This window comes from Leuciscus leuciscus (assembly GCF_965113295.1).
Source record: "Leuciscus leuciscus genome assembly, chromosome: 24".
Classification (NCBI taxonomy): domain Eukaryota; kingdom Metazoa; phylum Chordata; class Actinopteri; order Cypriniformes; family Leuciscidae; genus Leuciscus; species Leuciscus leuciscus.
The window spans coordinates 25281727-25305789 of record NC_138723.1 but is presented as its reverse complement, the minus strand read 5'-3'; the positions used below and the strand labels follow the sequence as shown (position 1 = coordinate 25305789).

The 24063-nt window shown below is 40.1% G+C and overlaps 2 protein-coding genes and 1 long non-coding RNA gene across 13 annotated transcripts in view; 1 reads left to right on the top strand and 2 right to left on the bottom strand.

The window, feature by feature from the left end:
- Window positions 1-24063, top strand: part of LOC309489275 — a 251524-nt gene that overhangs the window by 23891 nt on the left and 203570 nt on the right. The gene's annotated exons all lie outside the window — the stretch shown is intronic.
- Window positions 314-16086, bottom strand: git2b (G protein-coupled receptor kinase interacting ArfGAP 2b). 3 transcript variants are annotated; one of them, XM_082157841.1, is made up of 20 exons: window positions 15927-16086; window positions 14535-14668; window positions 13731-13843; window positions 13541-13646; window positions 13216-13302; window positions 9746-9876; window positions 9560-9654; window positions 9424-9469; window positions 9187-9238; window positions 8959-9031; window positions 8757-8854; window positions 8551-8662; window positions 8333-8475; window positions 5209-5361; window positions 4918-5127; window positions 4636-4725; window positions 2344-2426; window positions 2067-2258; window positions 998-1061; window positions 314-866 (listed from the first exon to the last, which is right to left on the bottom strand). In XM_082157841.1, the coding sequence occupies exons 1-20, from the start codon at window positions 15979-15981 to the stop codon at window positions 687-689; spliced, it is 2217 nt and encodes a 738-aa protein (XP_082013967.1). In that variant the 5' UTR covers window positions 15982-16086; the 3' UTR covers window positions 314-686. The 3 variants fall into 3 exon arrangements, with proteins under 3 accessions (XP_082013967.1, XP_082013968.1, XP_082013969.1); XM_082157842.1 differs by having other exon boundaries at window positions 4918-5112; XM_082157843.1 differs by lacking the exon at window positions 4636-4725.
- The window catches only part of gramd1ba (GRAM domain containing 1Ba), a 51494-nt gene continuing 47632 nt past the window's right edge, over window positions 20202-24063 (bottom strand). For all 9 annotated transcript variants that reach the window (XM_082157016.1, XM_082157011.1, XM_082157017.1 and 6 more), the window contains one exon: window positions 20202-24020. In XM_082157016.1, the coding sequence (XP_082013142.1) occupies window positions 23931-24020 (90 nt within the window). In that variant the 3' untranslated portion in view covers window positions 20202-23930. The remainder of the gene's footprint in view (window positions 24021-24063) is intronic.

Below are 24063 nucleotides of genomic sequence, written 5' to 3'. Positions count from 1 at the left end.
GGCATTTTAAAATCATAAGCCGAGGGTGATGTGTCTGCATGTGTGAGGGACTATATATTTAAGTGTATAATAGACACCCAAGCATACACACAAATGAGGTATAACAGCTCACATACTAAAGCACTCCATAATAAGACTATACACTCTGAATACTTAATACAATGGCAACACCAGGACGGGTAAGGTAGGATTTTGCAGCGAGGCTAAAGGTATTTATTGCACAAGAAATGAGGCATTATGTGTCCTGACATCTACATCATGGTCACATTTTGAGCGAGCTGGTTTTCAAGACAGAAATACTTACTACGCCAGCTGAATTTCAGCAATAATAGCTGTTTATGATTTTCAGTTTTGTCTCACTTAAACTTCGTACATGGTATATTTGAAATGTGCAGGTAGGAAATGAATAAAGGCCATGTTCTGTTTATCCACAAACAAGAGCAATACAGATATGACAAATCAGTTAATTAGCACCATGGGAAGCAAAACAAATATTAGTTTACATTATAAAACGGCACAGTAAAGCTAGGAAAATAAAAAAAAAATCAGGCCGCTGATTATCAAGGCTTTGTGCCCCGAAAGTTATGTTAGAGTAAACGTAAAAAAAAAAACTTTGATCAATAATACTGGACAAGATAATAGCAAAGTGTACATGGTGAAAGGCGCTCAGCGACTCGTACTGTAACTCAGTTACTGTCTTTGGTAGTCACAGTAACTAGCTGTTTAGCCGCCTTGGCAATGTCGTAGGCACACTGAATAACTTGCTGGGAATCATGCGGTGTGACCTTTTGACATTCGCCCTGCAGACGGCTGGCACTGGAGGTCAAGAGGCGTAAGGATCCGCGAACGGTCTCGGAGGACGGCCTCTGTGATGGGAGACAATTTCAGAGCTGTATTAACCGCTTAGTGCTTGGTGTGGATGCAGAGACAATAAATAAGGATATAAAGGGTTATAATCTCCACTATGGCAAAGTTTCCTTATTGTCTCAAGGCTTACCTTAGGGAATAATGTAGCCATTTCTGTCACTGCTACAAGAATTCTCTCCGAACACAGGACAAAACTTGGACAAAGAAAGACAATGGAAAATGCATTTATTTTCTCTGATTAGATCAATTGTCATTTAAAATTATGATGATTAAAATATTCAATTTTATTATAAAAACTTGGGGAAGTAGAACCAAATATACTCTCCTATTCTACTCTACTGTCCATAAAAAGTTTTTTTTTTGTTAATTTATATATTATATATACATACGTGTATCTTATTCATATATCTTTATTTATTTATAAAAAAAATTATAATCTGTGTACTGTTGTTGTCTTGTAGTGGAAGCTTCTTCTGTCACCAAAACAAATTTCTTGTATGTGCAAAAATACTTTTCTGATTCTGATTCGGATTCGGCTCTAATCATCCACAGAAAAGCTTTGGACACACTACGACCCAATTCAGCCTCAAATAAAGAAAACGTGTTAAATATCCATTTTATTTACAAATACAGGATTAAAACAAGGGTACGAAAAGCCCTTTTTGATAATTAGTGGTTCTTGATGGTAAAAAAAAAACTAAAAAAACCTCCCCCAAACCACAATAACCACGTGACTTGTTTTGCACTGTGAAAGGACAGCTAAAGTGCAGATCTGGGTGAGTGAAATGCTAACCTAAGGTATCGTTCTCCCATGACTGCATAATGATCATCACAGACCTGAGACCGAATGCCAGCGCAAGTTGAACAACAAAGGCTCCCAGTGTTCAGAATATTGGATTCAAATGACTGTTCCTGATACTTATGTGAATACTGAATATACTGCATGCAGTAAACTCAGCAAGAAAGACAAGACATAAGCCATTTGTGGATCTACACGTATCCTTCCAACATGGCCATGTGTTGTTATATCCCAGCTGTGTTGACACAATTCCATCTATTGCTTAACAGACAAAAGAGACACTGTGTCACTAGGGCTGAGCCACTGAAGTCTCCGACTGGAGAATGGGTCCTTTCACCCCTTTCACTCCACTAAACCTACCCAGGCTGTCACCACACGAAGGCCAGACAAATTTTCTTACCTCTCATGTTTATTTTCCTGTGCAGCTCTGAGTAATTCCTGGATGTTCTTAGTAATCAGCTCTGTTTTGCTGATGACGTCCTCTGTGCACGGTAGAGTCGAATCACACTCGCCCTCAGACAGGTTTTCTGATTGTGGCACTGTACCGTCACCCGGCCAGCCACTCGCCCTGGAGAAGTTACTCAGTGTTGACCTGTGAGGAAGGTGGAAAGCATTCACCGTTAAAAAATAAACATGTTTTTTGGGGTTTTTTTAACAACAAAAGATGAAAGACAAACCCGGATTCTTCCATCTCAATGTGGTTCAGTGCATTATCATAGTCACTTTCTGGCATGCCGCTCTGGGCGTCCAAGGTGGATCCCTGTAACAGGAGTAGAGTCACAGTGAGCTTTCTGTTTAAACAAGGGATGCAACCTGTTACTGACAACTGGTGCTTACTCAAAGCTTGAAGAGACAGCAAACAAATCATGCTTTTGGTGTAGAATCAAAACATCAGCATAACAGCTGTAAAGTAAGGCCAGAAACATACTTTGCGCAGGCAGTCAAATGCAGACGCTTGGCCAACACGTCGTAAATACTTAACGTGTTCTCGCATTAACAATGCAGTAACAAACCCTCGAGACTCAAGGGGGCGATAGAGTTACCGTCAAACATCTGCCCTATTTAACTGCTCTGCATTGTTATTCAGGTGGCTAGCTATAAACATGTTCAACTAAATTGAACTTACTCAAACTGTTGCTCCACCAGCAACACCAATGTCATGGGTTCAATTCTCAGGGCATGCATGAACTGATAAAATGTATACTATGGAAGTAAAATAATGACAAATGTTTTTGAAACAAAAAAGCTTGTTGAATTGCACTACTTGAAAACATATGCATTGCATTAACCCTGCTTGCATTTTAATGCATTTTATTTTAAGGGCTTGCATTTTTATGGGCTGAAATTCAACATGGTTGTAAATTTAAGCTGTGAATATTTCAATTCAAAACATTTCACACGTTTTCATTATTAAAAATTCACCTTCCAGATTTCACTTCCAAAATTTTAATTCTGTTTAAAAATACAACCTATAATATTCAAGAGGCAATTTTCGGTCCATTTTATTTCGCTTTACAAATTCAGTGGTCCAAATTCGACAGAAAATTCAACATTTGACATCCGGGAACGGCAGGAATATCAGTAGATTGCCGATTGATAATCTCCATAGCTGTTAGTCGTCCTCACCAGCAGGGGGCGCAAGCGGCTGTTGATGAAGAAAACTATAGAGCAACCGGTGAGAGATAGTCATTCATTCATAAAAACGGATTTACAGAAACGGAGCAAGCGCTAAGTATTTGTGATGATTATCAGGGCCAGTATAAGGAAAAGCCGATGAAGACACAAAAGCTGTGTTTACATTGAAGTCTTCACTGTTACTTTTGTACATGCATGCAGCTTTCTCTACCGTGAACAAGATTATGTTATTCCCCGATGCTGATGTACAGATCAAACATTAAATCTGAGGTAGTAGACATATATTTCTCTTGTTTGTTTATATGTCTAAATATATGTCTACTAACTCAGATTTAACGTTTGATTTGAACATCAGCATCGGGGAATAACATAATCTTGTTCACGGTAGAGAAAGCTGCATGCATGTACAAAAGTAACAGTGAAGACTTCAATGTAAACACAGCTTTTGTGTCTTTATCAGCTTTTCCATATACTGGCCCTGATAATCATCACAAATACTTACCGCTTGCTCCGTTTCTGTAAATCCGTTATTATGAATGAATGAATGACTCCCTCACCCGTTGAGAGATATTGATACTGAGAGATACTGATATTCCTGCCGTTCCCGGATGTCAAATGTTGAATTTTCTGTCGAATTTGAACCACTGAATTTGTGGAAGCGAATTTGTAAAGCGAAATAAAATGGATCGAAAATTGCCTCTTGAATATTATAGGTTGTATTTTTAAACAGAATTAACATTTTGCAAGTGAAATCTGGAAGGTGAATATGGATTAATGTTTTGAATTGAAATATTCAAAGCTTAAATATACAACCATGTTGAATTTCAGCCCATAAAAATGCAAGCCCTGAAAATACAATGCATTAAAATGCAAGCAGGGTTAATGCAATTTTTTTCAAGTAGTGCAATTCAACAAGCTTTTTTGTTTCAAAAACATTGGTCATTATTTGACTTCCATAATATACCTTCAATGCAATCTAATTCACTTTGAATAAAAGCATCTGCACAAAAAAGCATGGATTGCATTCTGATACATTTCAAACGATGGGCGGCATCAAACTTGTGTAGCTAGAAGCGTTTGCATTCACGTACTTGCATAGAGTATGTTTCAGGTCTGAGATATCAGAGAGCCAGTGACTGCTTCACACATCAAGCAGAGTGGTGAGTAATGTTAATGGCTGGTGTCTCTCGCTGCGTATACGGTTTAAAGTTAGTAATCCAGCTGAGGAACACGTTGTCCATTGGTTGGACAGATCTGATTCATGCACTGAGTGAATGGGGGACAGGTAGAAGATAAGCCCTTCCAACAGCCTGTTCACTGAGCAGGTACTTCACCCTTTGGGTTATCTCATCCCAGGACCAGGACAGAGTTGAGGGGAACGTGGGAAGGGAGGAGAAGGCAGTCACCGAGGGACCCTTCCCAATCTAGAAAGGGTTCAGATTATGTTTTGAGGGATTTTTTTATTTTTTTATTATGAATGCACAAAAAGAGAAGAGGGGTTATCAAATCATACCTGAAGTGATGATTCACTGGGTTACCAACTGAGTTAAAACCAAAGGAAATAATGAAACGGGAGCACCAAAACCAATTTTGGCTTTGGTTCGGTTTGTACTTACATTAGATGGCAGTGGTTGAAGAGTCAGAGTTGTGTCAGGGTGGACGGTCTCTCCTCTAGGGTGGTACTGCCTCGGACCTGAACCAGTCTCATACATCGACATGGCCCTACAGCCGCGTGGAGGTGCCCTCTGCGGGAGATCCTGCGACCTTGCCAAACTGTTTGGAGTTTGCCATTTCAGAGTGCTGTTCTCATTCTGGAGGGAGTTTAACTGAAATGAAGACACTAAGCCAAGTCAGACACTTTCAGCTACAGCAGTGATGGAGTGTCAGACTGCGATCTGACCTCTTACCTTGCTTTGCATGAGTCTCAACTCCTCACTAAGATGGCAGTTGACCTTGAGGAGCTGCTGGATCTTTGCTTCAGAGGCATTGAGGGCACTTTTCACTTCCATGAACTCCTGAACGGTGATCGGGCTGTCCGACAAATCTGAGGACTCTGAGCTCTGATAAAAAAGATCACAGTAAGTTTTGATCCCACACACTATTAAAGTAGGCCTGTCGCGATAATTACTATATTGACTTATCGCACCATATATGGAGGTGACCTCGTTCAAAATGTAAAATAATTATGCATATATACACAATACATATATCCTCTAGATAACTAGGGCTGTCAAATAAAATTTCAAATATTCGTAGAATAAAAAAATTAAAACATGCACATTCGAATGCAAAAACCGGGCATTCTAAATTATTTTTGTGTCAAGAGGCGAGACGTGATGACACAACACAGTACTTTTTTCTTTTAACATTAAAGGGATAGTTCACCCAAAAATGAAAATTAGCCCATGATTTACTCACCCTGATTATCATTATTAAAGTGCTCCACGTGTCTCTGGGGGTTATAAAGGCCTTCTGAAGTGAAGCGATGCGTTCGTGTAAGAAAAATATCCATATTTAAAAAAATATTGACTAAAATAACTAGCTTCCGGCAGACGGCCGTATGCATCGGTTTACGCAAAAAGAGTAACCCTTGAACTTGATGCCTCTCTTGGTTCAAACAAACATGGCTGTGCAACCGCGTTCGTCATTATGTTGTGCGTCAAGTTCAAGGTTTACTCTTTTTGCGTAAACCGATGCATACGGCCGTCTGCTGGAAGCTAGTTATTTTAGTCAATGAAGTTTTAAATATGGATATTTTTCTTACACGAACGCATCGCTTCCCTTCAGAAGGCCTTTATTAACCCCCGGAGATGCATGGAGCACTTTACTAATGGTAAATCATTTCTGGGTGACCTATCCCTTTAAGTACTGACTTTAGAATTCGAATATAATTCGAATTTTGCTAATATTTAAGAAAGAAATTCAAATGTAGCTTTTCAGCGATTTTGACAGCTCTACGAGATACCATATTATGCTACATTTTTGAAAGCACATGAGACTCCACCGTTTACATTTACAACTCTGCATGTAAACTGTCTAAAAATACCAGACAATATTATAGTTGATCTTCACATTGGTTTAAAGAAAAACGGCAGACACAAATGAAATCCCTGAAAGTAGGTGGTGCTTATAGAACAGCATAAATATACTGATTTACCCAGTTACTTGCGCTTTACACAAAGCAGCGCTGTGTTTATAAACTCTACTTTATTAGGCATTATTCTTTGGAACTTTGATTAACCAATATTTATGTAGTTCAATCCTGAGCCAAGCATCGATTTTGCACTTCCCTGATACTGAGCTAGTTAAATAAAATTAACACACAGGGCTGCCTGCACGTGATCAGCATCCATGCAGGTTTTCCTGCTTTCCCCCAATCAGTAGCGCTGTTTCGCTCTGGCTTTGGCAGCACCATGCTACTCTATAAAAATTTAGTACATGTTTAATTCAAACACTTTTAAGGACCTATGTTTGTTTTCACATACTTTCCAGTTCTCGAATCCATGTATCTGAAATTCAAGTACTTGCATGGGAACCCTGCCAACATTTTAACCGATCGCACTGTCTCTGTCATCTTGTCTGCTCTCTGTCAGAGGTGAAAGCAAGGCTTAGGCTATGTTCACACTTAGTGTCTTTTTTGACAAGAAAAAGTTGACAACGGCGTTTTTTTAGCAAAAAAAAACGCTGGCAGCGTTCGGTTACAAATAGCAGCCGAGCGCGTCTTTTGTTGCTAACACGGCTGTAACACAGTCTCACCCCAAAACGTCATATACTGACGCGTCTTGACCATGCGTCAACATACGACGAAAAGGGTACCCCTTTAACGTCAATATGAGACGCAGACAGAAGCGCACCAGCAGCGCCTCCTAGCGGTACCCTAACGCATACCTAAACCTACCCATAACCCGAATCGTCACATATGGACGTTATGGGGGTACCCTTTTCGTCGTATGTTGACGCATGGTCAAGACGCGTCAGTATATGACGTTTTCGGGTGAGACTGAACAAGAGCTGCAACAGTAGCCTAGTGCTGTGTGATGCAAAAAATGTCGAGAAAGAGAAAGTTGGCTCTTGCGTTGGCTTTTGAAGTTACCGGGGAGGAGAATGTCGGTTCACAAAGACGTTTGTGGGTGCACGACAGACAGTTGTTCTTGTTGTTATGGAAACGACAGGTCTCGCTACTCGCTTGTCATTGGTCAGCTGTCAAAAAGGCGCTTGACGTAGGGCGTTCTTTTCAGAAAAGTTGAACTTTTTTCAACTTAAAAAGACGCTCTGAGCTGCAGAAAAAGACGCCGGCGGTGGCGTCTAAAAAAGCGCTCAGGACTTTTTTGAAAAAACGGTTTACTCCATAGGGTTATAATGTAGAACAGACGCTGGCAGTTTGAAAAAAGACGCTAAGTGTGAACATAGCCTTAGGCAGCTCTTCCTCACACACAGAGCAGACACTGACAGGTGCATAGTTTTTCTATGTAAACGTGTGCTAGACAGACACATTTAAATGTTGCACTTGCATCTTTTGCAGCGTCTCGTGCACAACACGGCTTTATAAACACAGCACTCAAGTTAAAAGAAGTTCAACTTTTAAAAAACATGTCTCTATAAAAATACTAGCTGCCTGTTGAGACATTTGTGCTTTTGTTCATATGGACATCGGGCTGCTAAATAGGGCTTGTGTTTTTCAGCAATAGTGTGCACCCCACTTTACTGAGAAAAGAAGGTCTGGGAAAAATCTGTAGATGGAAAATCTCCACCAAAGTGCCTTTTTGTTATGTACTTTAAAGGTCTGACATTGTCAAACATGTTTTTTCTGCTTTTTGTTACTTTGCAAAAGTTTAATTTATTTAGGATATAAATTAGTATCTAAATATTCTTAAGAATCAAAAGTCCTCTGTTATTTGGAAGTATGTACTTGCTTTATTATGCTGTTATTTTACCAATTTTAGTGGCATTAAAATGACAATAATATTGTTATTCGCAATTATTCCTGGGACAATATGACTATTACGCATCCAGAGAAACTCAACAATTTACCTTGGTCCTCTCATCTTTTCCAGATGTTGGTTCTTGCTCAGTATCCTCATCTGATGCTACACTGTCATAATCAGGCTGGTCCATCTCAGGACTTTCACTGCCGTGACGGTTCCCAATGTCCTTCAGAATTAACTCCACATTATCTGGGAAGAAACAAAGGGTGGAAGTTGAACTTTATGCATCATACAGTTCATGACAAACCCAAGACCTTTCATCACCTTTGACATTATCAGGAGAATTTCCTTGCTGACGGCGTTTGGCATCAGTTAAAATATCAATGACCAGCGTGGCAAACTCATGTGCATTGAACCTTGCGAGTTTCTGGCGTCCCTGCAACATAAATACCACAAACAGAGGGAAACTCAAACATGATCAAATCAATTCAATAATTTTAAAAGGTGTGTGCGCATCTGTGTCAATGTACCTGATTCCTAGTGGAAGAATATTCAGGGTTGACAGGGAGGAAAGGTACCACCGTGGTGTCAGTTACCAAAGTGCTGTGGTTCTGCGTTGCAAGCCAGACTACAATAGCAAAAGAATGACACCATTCAAAATGTTAGGATAAAATCAGAATTTGTACTTTTAATGAAAAATGGACAGATATCAGGCTATTATGCTTCTCTAACCTGCATCTGTTTCCCTTCTGTCAACTTCATCGTACACATCCATGGCTAGTTCTTCAAACTGATGATTACTGAGCTGAAAGCACCACAGCAAGGTTATTTTGCTGTATACAGCTAATTTTAGGTGTCAAAATAGGTTTTGGAATAAAAAGGTAATGAGCAAACCCCACCATGCATGGAGACAAACTAAGTTACAGCTTTACAAAAACAGTAAACTACTGTACAACTTACGGACTGAAGCTTCTTCTTTGCTGCTTTTGCCAGTTCTGACAAGTCAAGACTGCTGTATGAAAAATAAAATAAAGAGAACCATTATCATCTGATCATAACTTACTCTAGTAAGACAAGCAAGTGCCATTTCCATACTTACACATTTCTTATCCATATGAAGCCAGCAATGAAAACAAATTATGCAATTAAGTATTTTAATAAACTACAGGCATGATACAAAAAGAGAGCTTATCCTACCTGTCTGCTATCTGAGGAATTATAAAGTGTTGCCCGCTTTTATGATCTGAGGAAAACAAGAAGCCATTTTCTTTCCAGGATCTCAAATCTGTGAGGTACATGCTGTGCTGTCATTACAGAGATACTGATGACTGACCTGGCTTTCTTCCGCACAGATAGAACGCTAGTCTGTCTGTCAGCTCAAACTGGATCTCCACCAGTCTGTCTGCGAGTTCCTGGTGTCCTGCCTGCCTATAGTGAGAAATAACAGATAACAGAACATAAAACATCACGGAAAATGATTCATCTTTGTACTGATCCCTCAAATCTGCATCTCTCTCACCTGGCGTAGTCAACAGGAGTCTTCCCAGAACTGTCTTGTGCTCCGGGGTCGGCTCCATAAACAGTAAGCAGCTCTGCCTGTAGCAGCTGACCTGCTTTAGCTGCCACATGTAATGGAGTATTTCCTTTCTCCTGAAGAAAACAAATGACATTCATTAGAGTAATTCAGTCAGGGACAATAAAGCTTAACTCCTGCTATGGTGCGCATGGAATAAATAGCAAAGAAAGCAAAATAATGATATCTTTTTCCACTTTAGTGGTGGATCGACATGAAGGCATCCACCTACTGTATACTGCCATGCAAATTACAGTATTTACACAGTTTGTCAAAATTGGGTTCTGATATCAGTGGGCCAGATTTCCTAACAGCTTGCTCCAGCGCAAACCCTCTTTTGGCGTTAAAAAACTACTGTCAGGATTTACTAAAGACACGCAGTAAAAAAAGTTAGTGCTGAAAAGGCGTGGACAGTTATTTTTCTGGCTGACCTTATTGCATATGCATTTGTATGAGTTTCCCTTTCAGACACAAGATTTGTGGGAGGAGATTATTTAAATTAATCGTGCAAGGTGATTTACTAAGGTTTGAGCTAGTCAATTTAATGTTATTTGCGCCATTATTTTCCTCCCAAAAAAGGCATGTCTTAATTAAACCAGACGCTAATTATGACCGCCGCTAGCGTAGCTAGCCGGTCATATAGGGATTGTCAAAGTTTATTTTTTTTATTTTTTTTGTCACCTTACTGAATTTTTCGTCAACGATACCAGGGACACCGAAGCACCGGGGAACATGAAATTTGGTGGGCATGTAGCCCCACTAGACTTCTAAGGAAAAATTTCGTTTGGTCCCCGGGGGCCACTCCCCCCCCGCGCTGGGCCCCCCCAAACCCCAAAAAATTCAGTTTTTCCTAAATAACTACCTGAACCGTGGCACCGAGGATGAAGAAATTTTTATGGTATGTTGGTCTACTAGACTTTTACGGAAAAATTTCGTTTGGTCCCTGGGGGCCACTTCCCCCCCCGCGCTGGGGCCCCCTTAAATTTTTCGTCAACGATACCAGGGACACCGAAACACCGGGGAACATGAAATTTGGTGGGCATGTAGCCCCACTAGACTTCTAAGGAAAAATTTCGTTTGGTCCCCGGGGGCCACTCCCCCCCCCGCGCTGGGCCCCCCCAAACCCCAAAAAATTCAGTTTTTCCTAAATAACTACCTGAACCGTGGCACCGAGGATGAAGAAATTTTTATCGTATGTTGGTCTACTAGACTTTTACGGAAAAATTTCGTTTGGTCCCCGGGGGCCACTTCCCCCCCCGCGCTGGGGCCCCCTTAAATTTTTCGTCAACGATACCAGGGACACCGAAACACCGGGGAACATGAAATTTGGTGGGCATGTAGCCCCACTAGACTTCTAAGGAAAAATTTCGTTTGGTCCCCGGGGGCCACTCCTCCCCCGCGCTGGGCCCCCCCAAACCCCAAAAAATTCAGTTTTTCCTAAATAACTACCTGAACCGTGGCACCGAGGATGAAGAAATTTTTATGGTATGTTGGTCTACTAGACTTTTACGGAAAAATTTCGTTTGGTCCGCGGGGGCCACTTCCCCCCCCGCGCTGGGGCCCCCGTAAATTTTTCGTCAACGATACCAGGGACACCGAAACACCGGGGAACATGAAATTTGGTGGGCATGTAGCCCCACTAGACTTCTAAGGAAAAATTTCGTTTGGTCCCCGGGGGCCACTCCACCCCCGCGCTGGGCCCCCCCAAACCCAAAAAAATGCAGTTTTTCCTAAATAACTACCTGAACCGTGGCACCGAGGATGAAGAAATTTTTGTGGTATGTTGGTCTACTAGACTTTTACGGAAAAATTTCATTTGGTCCCCGGGGGCCACTTCCCCCCCCGCGCTGGGGCCCCCTTAAATTTTTCGTCAACGATACCAGGGACACCGAAACACCGGGGAACATGAAATTTGGTGGGCATGTAGCCCCACTAGACCTCTAAGGAAAAATTTCGTTTGGTCCCCGGGGGCCACTCCCCCCCCGCGCTGGGCCCCCCCAAACCCCAAAAAATTCAGTTTTTCCTAAATAACTACCTGAACCGTGGCACCGAGGATGAAGAAATTTTTATGGTATGTTGGTCTACTAGACTTTTACGGAAAAATTTCGTTTGGTCCGCGGGGGCCACTTCCCCCCCCGCGCTGGGGCCCCCGTAAATTTTTCGTCAACGATACCAGGGACACCGAAACACCGGGGAACATGAAATTTGGTGGGCATGTAGCCCCACTAGACTTCTAAGGAAAAATTTCGTTTGGTCCTCGGGGGCCACTCCCCCCCCGCGCTGGGCCCCCCCAAAACCAAAAAAATGCAGTTTTTCCTAAATAACTACCTGAACCGTGGCACCGAGGATGAAGAAATCTTTGTGGTATGTTGGTCTACTAGACTTTTACGGAAAAATTTCATTTGGTCCCCGGGGGCCACTTCCCCCCCCCGCGCTGGTGCCCCCGTAAATTTTTCGTCAACCATACCAGGGACACCGAAACACCGGGGAACATGAAATTTGGTGGGCATGTAGCCCCACTAGACTTCTAAGGAAAAATTTCGTTTGGTCCCCGGGGGCCACTCCCCCCCCGCGCTGGGCCCCCCCAAACCCCCAAAAATGCCGTTTTTCCTAAATAACTACCTGAACCGTGGCACCGAGGATGAAGAAATTTTTATGGTATGTTGGTCTACTAGACTTTTACGGAAAAATTTCGTTTGGTCCCCGGGGGCCACTTCCCCCCCCTGCGCTGGGGCCCCCGTAAATTTTTCGTCAACGATACCAGGGACACCGAAACACCGGGGAACATGAAATTTGGTGGGCATGTAGCCCCACTAGACTTCTACGGAAAAATTTCGTTTGGTCCCCGGGGGTTTAGGATGATACTGTCACACACACACATGCAGGAATACAAACAAACGCAAGCATGCACACACACTGACATCCACACGCACAGACACACACCCATACACACACATACAAATCCACATGCACAGACACACACACACACAAACACACACGCGCACACATGTACGCACACATACATACACGCACAGACACACACACACACAGACACACACATACACAAATACACACACATACACACACACACACACACACACAGACAGACATGCACATACTATTACTTTTTTTAGGTATATACATAAACACGCAATACAGCCAAATTACTCCACGTCATTTATTTTTGTGGAAAGCCAGTGCAGGCCTGAGCGGCGGTCATATTTTGTACCGCGATGCGGTACATCTAGTTTGCACTGCTCTTGGTAGATTGCGTTGGTCATTATGGAAATGATCCGGCTGTGTCTGTGTTCTTTAATTTCCACGTCATGAGTAGAGCACTATTTTTTATATTACATAAACTTAGAACTTTAGCAATTTCAAAACTTAGCAATATCCTTATGGTCTTTGAAACTTACTGGATGGAAAAAGTTAGCCTGTGCTCCCAGCGACAACAGCCTCAGACACGTTTCCAAATTGCCAGTTCTCACACTAGAGTGAAGTTGCTAAAAAAACAAAACAAGAGTGAATCCATGGTTTATTTTGTGGTTTTGGTCTCAAGACCTCTGAAGACCACATCAGATGTAGATCTTCAATAGGCCTTTGTTTGAGTCTCATTTTCATCTCAGAGATTCTTGTCCAGTTCGTTCATTTTTATTAAGTAACCTTAATTAAGTAAATTTATTAAGTAAATTTATTAAGTAAATAACTTAATTTATTAAGTAAATTTTATTTATTTCTTACCTTGCTGAGGTCTTTGGCAGTGACACTATCATCTTCTCTACATGGCATTCGATGAACAAAAGCCAACATTTGATATTTAGCCTTTATGAAATCTGTTTTGTTAGGGCTGAGAGAGAAGTAAATGATTAAATGAGCATGTTTAAGCTGAGAGACTCGCTTGGCTCTAAATGTCATGATATATGGGACTCACTGGACTTTGTCCTGAGGATTGGCTTTGCGTTTTCCACTCATGATGGAAGATGGATCCAGAAGGCTGTGTTCCCAGATTGAATTTGCTCCATTATTGTACAGGGACTTCACCATCTATGGATAAACACCAAACACTTCACCTCAACTTTCACTTAAGACAAGAAATGAACACGCATAAAACGCTGCAATGGTCTTTCTGTGACTCCAGCATCAGCAAGACACATGAGCAGTGTCTAGACACTTCAATGGAAAAAAAAAGAACAAGAAAAAGAAATACTACAGAAGTCATTGGGCCCATCAACTGTTGGTTACTGAAATTCTTCAAAATATGTTTAGTGTTCAACAGAAGAAAGAAATTCATAGAGATTTGGAACAACTTGAGGGCGAGTAAAGAATAACAGAATTAACATTTTTGGGTGAATACTTCCTTTAAGCATAAACCGATCCTTAAACCAAAGACAGATACATTAATGATTAGGTTTTGACATCACTACTGGGCAATAATCAGATTTTTTTAACAAAGTCATGGTTTAACACGGTTAACACAAAGTCATAAACACGGTTTACTTGCATTACCAGGTTATTGGTTTGCATGTAAACCAGGACAAGAGGTTAATTCAAGAATCTGAATGCTCATTGTCTTGCGGTGTGGTGCAGGACGCCGACGAGAGAAAATACGCAGAACACTACATTCTATTTCTGTTTGAGGAACTGAGATACAATGCCTCATTTCCTTTTAATGAACCTCAGGAAACATGCAAAGCAAAGCGGCTCCACATTAAAAGCACGCAGAATGGGTCTTCACCTGTAGCTGTGAGGAGGGCCACAAAGTTTGGGTCAGGTGCCGGACCTGAGAGCTGTGGCGGCCCAGACCTCGGTGAATACTGCAGCATTCATCGCAGATCAGAACTCCACGATTGATCGAGGCCCAACGAGGATCTAAGAAAGAGAAAAGAAAAGCTTTGTTACTCAAGTATTGCAAATTCCCCTCAAAAGGCAGATCTCGACATTATACAATCTTCCTCCTTACATGCCTACTGTCAAAAACTTGCCAAATCTATGACAAATGTATAAAGGCACATTCACACCAAAAACGATAACTAAAGATAACTATATCAGTGTCCACACTGGCGGACGATATCGTTCTGTTTATTCTATGCGCGTGCTTGTCTGCCGCTTCAAATGATCAAGCTTGTTAGAGCAGGATTGATTCTGATTTGCTGTCAATGCTTATATTGTTCATCAGCTAGATAAAATCATTCTGAAAATGATTCTGACTATATTGTTTCTCTGTGCCGTTATCGTTATAGCTGTGGTGTTAACTCTGCTATTCTGTAATAATGAGAACGATTTTTAGACCTTTATCTTCATCGTTTTCTTTATAGTTATCGTTCTTGGTGTGAACGGGCCTTAACGCTGAGCCTTTGTACAAATTGCCAGATGTGCTAGTTTCCATGGAAGCATGGAAGATGCTCTCAAGATCATTTTCAAATAATGCAGGAGAACATGATCATCAGAATTTAAGTTCTACTGTCATTAAAGCAAAGGAGGAACAGTATCTTATTTAATGCATTGTCAACAACTAAAATGTATTAAAAAAAATTACAGGTGAACAACAAACAGCATTTTAAACTTAATAGTCAGATAAAGCCAAAATAGTAAATTAATGTAGATCATTAAGACCAGGTGGATCACAAAACAACGGTACTTAAATATAATAGCCTAAATAATAATATTAGATTATATAAGTTATTTAAGTTCAGTGTTGTATTATAATAAATAACAATACCGTTATGATAACAGAAACTAGGGATTTCGGTGGAAACTATGGTTACCATGGTGTATCTTTGTTAGGTCTTCCCTGCTTAATGAATTAAAGATGGGTCTTTACCTCAAAGTAAAAAATTGGGAGACTACAGTTTATTGGTAAAAATTAGTTTTTAAAAACGAGGGCCTGACCATCATCAGTTAACGTTAGCGGTATTTTCCAATGGGAATATCGGGACTGTTCTTTAACCGCGTTATGTTTTATTCAGAAACCAGTATCCGTGTAATACGTGAGTATTATTAAGTTACTGTGTTGTTTAAGGCTTGAGAATATTCTCAAATAAATTCAGTTTATAAACATCTGTCTAAATAAAACCCTGCAAGATCACATAGAGCACTGTTTGTTTCGTGTTTGTTTTGTTTGTCTTACCGGTCGAGCTGCAGTCTGCGCAGACCTCTCTGTTTCGCGCTCTAATAGACATCATACAGCTGCTTTACACGACAATATAAAACATTAATGTGCTTAACACATTAATGAGGGAGAGAGACAGATGTGGGGAGGACGTGTTTTCCCTTGTTCCTCCTTATATGACGCCTTTTTTTACTTCCTGGAAGAGGAGGAGATCAGCAGTCATGGGCGGGTGTTCTTCAATATGACACCGCGACGCGACCAGCTCCGAACGCGCCCATTATCAACTGACCAATAACGTGCTGGTTCGTCGCGTCGTGCTACTTTTCGTTTTACCTTCATGAGGGTAGGCTACTTTGACTATATAAACACAAACGAGAGAAAAGGAGAGGAATTGACATTTCAAATATCTGGAGGATTTGTCACTTTCTGTGGGTTTAGGCCTATACCCTAGTTATTTTCTGACCCTAAAGATAAACATGCAAAACTCCCCACCAACACTATTAACCCCTTCAGGCCCTGCAGCCATTGGAATGGACATCACATGTTTTTTGGTTTAAACCAATAAAATGTTGTGTTTTTATAATATGAGTAATGCCTGGTCACTCATTGGTCTCTGATCAACCAATCACAAAGGTTATTTCACCCCAAAATGAAATTTCTGTCATGAATTAGGCCACATTTACACATAGCCGGGTATTTAGAGAAACGAATATTTCTCCCCCTCCGTTTTCAAAAATAACATCGTGCACACAATATCGTTTTCAAAAAAAGTTGTCGTTTACATCAACCCGCATAAATACAAAGGGGCGGCAGTGTAAGGAGAAGGATAAAGCCATGCAAGCCAATCAGAATCCTCAAAATCGACAACGACGAATAGCACGAGCGACTTCCTGTTCCTTTCAAAACAATAGACATGGCGCGAGGTTCGTTCGTGTGGACAGACAGCGAAGCAAATGCAAACAGGCCAAAAGCGTTTTCACAAAAGTAAAAATGAGTACCACTTTAACAGCATCCATGATCAAATAGTAGCCAAACAAACTCATAGACAGTATGGAACAAACTCTGAACATAGGGCGCTCACATGACGTAAGCATTTTCTGGCGCATAATGTGACGTTTGAGAACCTAAAACCCCGTTTCTCCCAGTTGACACGGCAACACATAACCGGCGTTTTCAGAAATCTCCACTTTGGCCGGAGTTTTTAGAAATAATCGTTTTCTGGGATAAAAACGGCGTTTTCGTGTAAATGACAGGCCAAAACGCAGGGAAATATCTGCGTTTTCCCATCGTGTAAACGGGGCCTTACTCTCCCTCATGTCGTTCCAAACCCGTAAGACCTTCGTTCATCTTCGGAACACAAATAAATATATTTTTGATGAAATCCGAGAGCTTTAGACAGCAATGCAATGACCACTTTCAAGGCCCAGAAAGGTATAAAGACTTGAAAACTTTGAAAGTGGTCATTGTGTTGCTGTATATGGAGGGGTCAGAAAGCTCTCGGATTTCATAAAAAATATCTTCATCTGTGTTCCGAAGATGAACGAAGGTCTTCTGGTGATTGAACTTCAGGCATCACAAAAGACAGGCATGGTTAACCAACTAGACAGGAGGAAGAAGCCCCTTTTTTTAATTTTCAATGGACATCAGGTGTGAAAAGATATCAGCAGGAAAAAGCTAAAATAAAGTACTACAAATTCTAATGTTGATGTTTTATGAACATTAATGTTAATTAAATATAATTAGTATGATTGTATGTCTTCAAAGTGACCCACACACCACACACACTGTCTTGATGCTATAATGTGGACACAATAATATATTCATCAAAACAACCAGCAAGTACACATAAACACATCCACATACACACAAAGACAAATACACATATACTCAGATTCCCCCACTGCAACCAACAAAAAGAATTAAACAAGTTTTTTCTTTAGACTTTATATCATCTTACCTTTTTTTCTACATTCTTATTGCATTGCGCATTCTTACAGTATGTGTTCTTTTTAAAATCTTCAACACTATTTCAATACTATTTTATATAGTAGTTCATGACTATAGTAAACACTCTAGTTCATATGGTTAAAATATGAGGATTTTTATGTTGATTCAGTCTTTGAAGTGGACATGTAAAACAATCTAATAAAAACAATTAGTTGGCAATTTTTTTATTTTTTTTTATTGATTTCTACATTGAAGAAGAGCAAATATCAAGCAAGTAAAAAAAAAATTGCTCAGTGGAAAAAAGGGGTTAAAGTGTTTGCAGGTTTAATATGAAAAGTAGAAATGACTATAAGACCTTATGCGCCAGAGAAACAAGCGTGCAGCCATTTTTAGAATTTTGTGTTTGTACTTTCTTTTTTGTGGTAGGCCTAGCTCTGTTTACTTCTATGGCATCGCTGTTGAAGAGTAGGTTAAAGGCATGCAGGGTAGGTGATCTGCTATGGGGTTCTACCATTTCTTGCAGCAGCATTTCCTTTGTTTGTCATTTATGACTATTCTGAACAAATGAGTGTATTTGCTCAGCAGCAGCAGCATAGCAGATCTCGTCCGCCAAAATCAAGCCTACTGTATATTCCATGCTCTATGCCAATAAATGCTGTTGAAATTGATCTAGTTACGTGTCAACGTATGTATTTTCATATCTGCGCATCTGCTCATGCAGACATCACACATCATCAGTGTTTCATGCAATTCAGAGTTTGAGTTTCAAACAATGAGCTTATGCTGCGTTCACACCATGTAACTTGGAAGAGATAGAAACCCATGACGTTACACTTGGAGCGGTTCGTGACTCGGATTTATGTTTTAATGGCAACACTTACCCTGGTAATCCAGAGTTCTCGCGAGAGCACAAGTTGAATTTGCTCAGCGAGTTACTCTGGTGTCGAGTAATGATGCTCATTAAATATGCCCCTTGATCGGAGCTGCACCAATCACATCGGGTTATCTGATATAGGCGGGCCAGAGGCGAGCTAAACAGATGACGACAGCGCTGTGACGTCGAAGTCATTAGTAAACATTGCAAGATGGCTATGGATGAACACCAGTTACAATGAACGAGTTGGACTTGGCTTTTTATCTAAAAGAGGAACAGAAGATGGCGCAAAAAGTTCCTTTGCAAGAAGGGCGTTTTTGCTGTTTTGCCGACCGGATACGGTAAGAGTCTAATCTACCAGTTAGCTCCGCTGGTAGCTAAGCGTATGGGGTTTATTGTTGTGATTGGTCGTAGTGTTATCCAATTGCGTGCAGTGAGATTTTCAAATGCATGCTTGGTGCCGCCCCTCGAGCTGGCCGATTTTCATTAGTCGATGCCAGACCATTCATCTTTTAGATTTAGGTCTGGATTTCCAGGCTAGGCAACACTATCAACGCCGAAATGAGCATTGTAATGTTTGAAGTAGACATCATAAATGTCAGTAGAGTGAGAAGGTTTTAAAATGAGCTGTTCATTCACTTACCTTTCATGCTGTGGAAATACAAACCGGAAGACAGAACACAATGAGCACGGTGCTGAGAAGGGGCGGGGCTACATACGGTTTATTACTGTGTTCTGCCAAAGACACTAATTTTAGTTACTGGGTAAAATAATTATTTGGAGGTGAATTATGGAGAATGAAAACCTTACCACTTGTCTTGTCTATAAAACATCCCTTTATTCCTAAATTAATTAGATTATCACCTTTGGTTATAAATTACAATTAGACATAATTTACTAAAGCTTGAGACTTACCTCAGTGTTGTTTTACACAGAAATCCTTTATCATCTGACTGTATCATCAGCAACCTTGCTTTGTTCTGTGCAACAAATATGGGTAATTTTGTCCCAGAGGAATTATACTCCCTGAAAAACGGAGATTAATTGGAGCATTCAGAAGAATGGTGTCCAATGAGTGGTTACTGAAATTTAATTTCTATGCTATATCTTCGAAATAATTCTTTGTAATTTACAATTTAACAACTAGAAGGAAAAAAGTTGTGGTAAGGGAGTAACAGTTTCAGCTAAATATCTAAAAATGTAGAGTTAATTTGGGTAAATTAGGACACTTTTGACATTGTGGTAACTGTCAAAAGTAGCCCAGTTTACAGATTGTTGCTAATAAAAAACATTTTAAAAGTGCACTATCTGCTAACAGCCACAAGGTGAAGACAAACACTTACAGAATTCAAACAATAAAATGACATTTCAATGTATGTGAAATAAGTCTCCAAATGATGTCTGTTAAAAATAATACAAAATAAAAGTTAAAATGCAGAAAATGTAGTAAGTAATAACAAATGTCATGGAAATCATCTTCAAATACTTTTATTCATTCCGCCTATTTCTTGACAACACAAATTTTGTTATATATATTTTTTCTGAACGTTTCTCAGGGATCCCACAGTGCAACCAGCGCATGTAGGATGTGCACTGTACACAACATATACATACATTGCAGTAACACATGTATATACATTTTGTAAAGAAAATTTAAATAATAATAAAAAAGCATTTTAAAACTCAATGTTGTAATTAAAATACATAATCATTTTTTGAATAACCACTGTTTTTCTACCTCAGTGTTTTGCTCCTAACATTGACATGCCCTTAAAAAAAACATAATATATTAATTTCCAATTCACCTGGACCAGAACAGTCATGGCCAAAGGAAAGCAACCATCCTGTCAGTGCACACAGGCTACAGTAGAAATAATACTGTTCACAGAACTTGCAAAATGCTGAAAGAAAAGAATGTGTTTAGGGCCTGACCGTGAGCAATGTGGCAGAACAAGTGTGGCTTCCCAATGCTTGACATCTAAAGTCATTACACCGTCTAAATCACCCGTGCTTCAAAAAAACGTCCAAATAAAGGATCGTCTCTCAGCTAGAAAATACATTCTCATAGACGTTCATGTGCAGTTTCAGTGATACTTACTCTACTTGAACACACATTGCACATTAAATACTGCATATTGGTTTAATGACTATGAGGATGAATACAGACATAAATTCTGTAGTCCCTGTTCTGGATTGATTTTTAGGGACATAATCATAATGAAAAATACATTTTGTGGGTGGACCATTCTTGAGAGCTAACTGATCATTTAGCATAAACAGTGCAAGCTGATCACTATGACCTGCAGATGCTATTTTTAGTCTAGTAATGTTTCCTAATTGCCCTTGTTGCTTAAAATAGGATAAAGGGTCTGTCAATAAAGCCAACAGGGAAATGCATAGGCTCCAAAAGACATGTGTCCAGCATCTCACAAGACTATGATCTAGCTCTAAGGACAAAATGACCATCTACATAAGATACAGTTGCCTTGAACAAATGGGACTGGTTCATAGTGACCAGATTAGACCAGTCCATCTGAGACAGTTTCACATCTGTCACATGTTCTAGACTAAGCCATCAGCTCTCTGTCTCTAGTCTTTTCATCAGTTCATACATTGTTCTTAACAATGCCATACATGGGACTTAAAACAAGTTGATTCCATAGGAGATTCCATAGTTGAAACTAGGACTCTTGAGTTGTATAATAAGTGGGGGGAAAAACCCACCTGATAATTAAATATACAAATCAGAACCATCTTTAGATTGTGGAATTGCTGCTTAGAAATAGATAAATTCCAGTAAACACATTTCTAATTCTAGATTTTGGCCTTTTGGAACTATTCTTGACGGGAAACAGGATCAGGAAATAAAACAAGACTTGAATCCGTGTCGCCCACGTGAGCACCAAAATTCACTATCACTAGAGGCCAATCTAGGACCGCAGCTCCAACTAGAAATACATTTCCCACTTGTGTGTGTGAGAGTTTGTATGAGAAAACGCAACTTTGCATCTGGCACCTCAAGAGGTTACAGTTAATTTGAACTTTATCATGAGGTTGAACGTTTATTATATTGCCAAATATTCAGATTACTGATCAGTTTCTTTTTGAAAATTCAAGCATAACCTGGATTTTTCACAGTTTAGTCTTAACAAACCCACTGCTGGTCTCTCTTTAGAATGCATCAAGAAAAAAAGTCTGTCCAGCTCCACTACACTAATAAAGCCACGTTAAATACTTTCTCAAATCAATGTGCATCTCTCACCCGTCCAGCAGCTGGTTCAGCATCAAAACACAAGGACAACATACAACATGGAAAAAAATTCATGAAGTGGCTTTAAAATCAAAGCTTGGCAATATGAAGTTGTTTACAGCTGCCCGCAGGATATAAATGAACCCTGAGGGAGAAAAGAAACACATTCATGTGACAATAACTCATTCACATTTGAATGGATGCCATTGGCTGGAGTGGACCTGCTGTAGTTAACCAGCAATATACCACAACCATTACTACATGAGAGGTTTGGTTGACCACAGGCTTGATGGCTGCATCCCAGTTCTCATACTACACCTCATAATAGTGCGCTGAGGTGATGTATTTTTGTAGGCCAACCCAGAATTTGGCATCACCCTGGTTGCCTTGACAAAATTGTTTTTTACAAAATTTGGATTTTTCAATATTATTGCCAATTTTAGCTCTGACCCAAAAAAAGTATATGATTCTTAAGTTGCATGTTTTTAAGACACATTTTAAGATTAGCTTTCATGTTCGTTGTGATGATGTTGACGTCCCGACAACCCTTTGTAGTCCCATTTAGCCACTTGTTAGCCACCAAGTAAAAGCTTTAAACAAAACTCACAAGGGGATATTACTGATGTATTTTTCATTGTAGAATAAAAAATAGAATGAAAATATCTTGAGCTTGAGTTTAACCCAAAACCCATTTAGTCAAAAACCCACTGACTTTGGGATGATGCTAAAATGCTAACTTGTTTCAAGGTTTTGCCTACAAAAATATGTCACTGATGCACTACACTATTAGCATAGATAAGTGTGTGCCACCTATCATTGATCAGCCAAACAAATAGTCCCGCCCCAAACTCTAGCCATTGGTTGCCGTGCCAAGCTGGTTGAGATGTTTTGATAGCACCACAGAGCCACAGTATTTCACTTTTCAGGCAAATAATCCTTTGGATTTCTTATAGTTGACTCTTCACATTAAAAGAGCAAAGATGACTGAAAAATCACCTTTCAAATAATAATGTCCTGAATTTTGCATCCATACCAACTTGTGCACAACAACAGCGCATGTAAGAGTGATTTGAGTGCTTGAATAGAAAGGCCCACACCTGCCAAACACATCCATCCGCGCTCACGGTAAAAGGAGTAAACTTTGAAAAGCCTGTACGCTCAACTGTGCGCAAGATGGAGCGGAACATGGAACATTAAGTCTACCAGGGCCTCAACCATGTCCTAACTATATGTCTAAAAGTATTTTTATTGTGTAGTAGTATGAACACTGGAATGCAGCCGGTGACGCTCAGTAGATGATTCTACCGTGGCTCTTTTGCCAACGCAAATCAATCTATCAGAGGAAGTCATTTTGAACAGGAGGATAAACCAGTTGCATATAGTTGATGTACCATGGCGCAAGCTATCAAGGAACCAGCCTTGATTCTCCATGGAAGCCTGTTACAAATGAACTCTGGCAACAAATATAGCTCTACATAGAAATTATATATTTTCATAACATCATTCAATTCCATATTTTGATTGTTTTTTTATAAATAAATGTGTACATGTTCACATAACACTTGTTGATAGTAACTCCATATTTTCTTTATCTGGTCCCAGACTCCAAAAGGTTTAAAAAAGGGATGCTCAAGTTTTCCGAGTGTTTAAACCAGAGAGTCGGTGTCAGTTTTTGCAGTGACAGTTGAGTTGTTTTAGCCCTGGGTGAACAGACCGATTTCACCATCATTCCTCCGAACTGCATTTCGGCTCTAAAGACGGAGAAATGAAAGTACTGGGTTTCCTTCAGTGTCTGCTGTCAGAAAGGCCTCACAGTGCTGTATCCAGACTGCGAGTGTGAGAACCGCTCAGTCAGTGCCGCCCACTTACAATGCCCCGCCCCCATCCAAGCTCATCTGATCGCTTACGTGTGGAGATGTTCATTACATTCGCTGAACCGGGACTCTGTTCGTCAGTGATAGCGACTTCTCCTTTCTTCACTGTCTGAATCATAGTCTTTTAACCCAATACCTTTCTGTAGTTTCAATAGAGACTCTTTCATCTGTAAACACACAAATGTATCATTGAAATCCTGCAGTGATTGC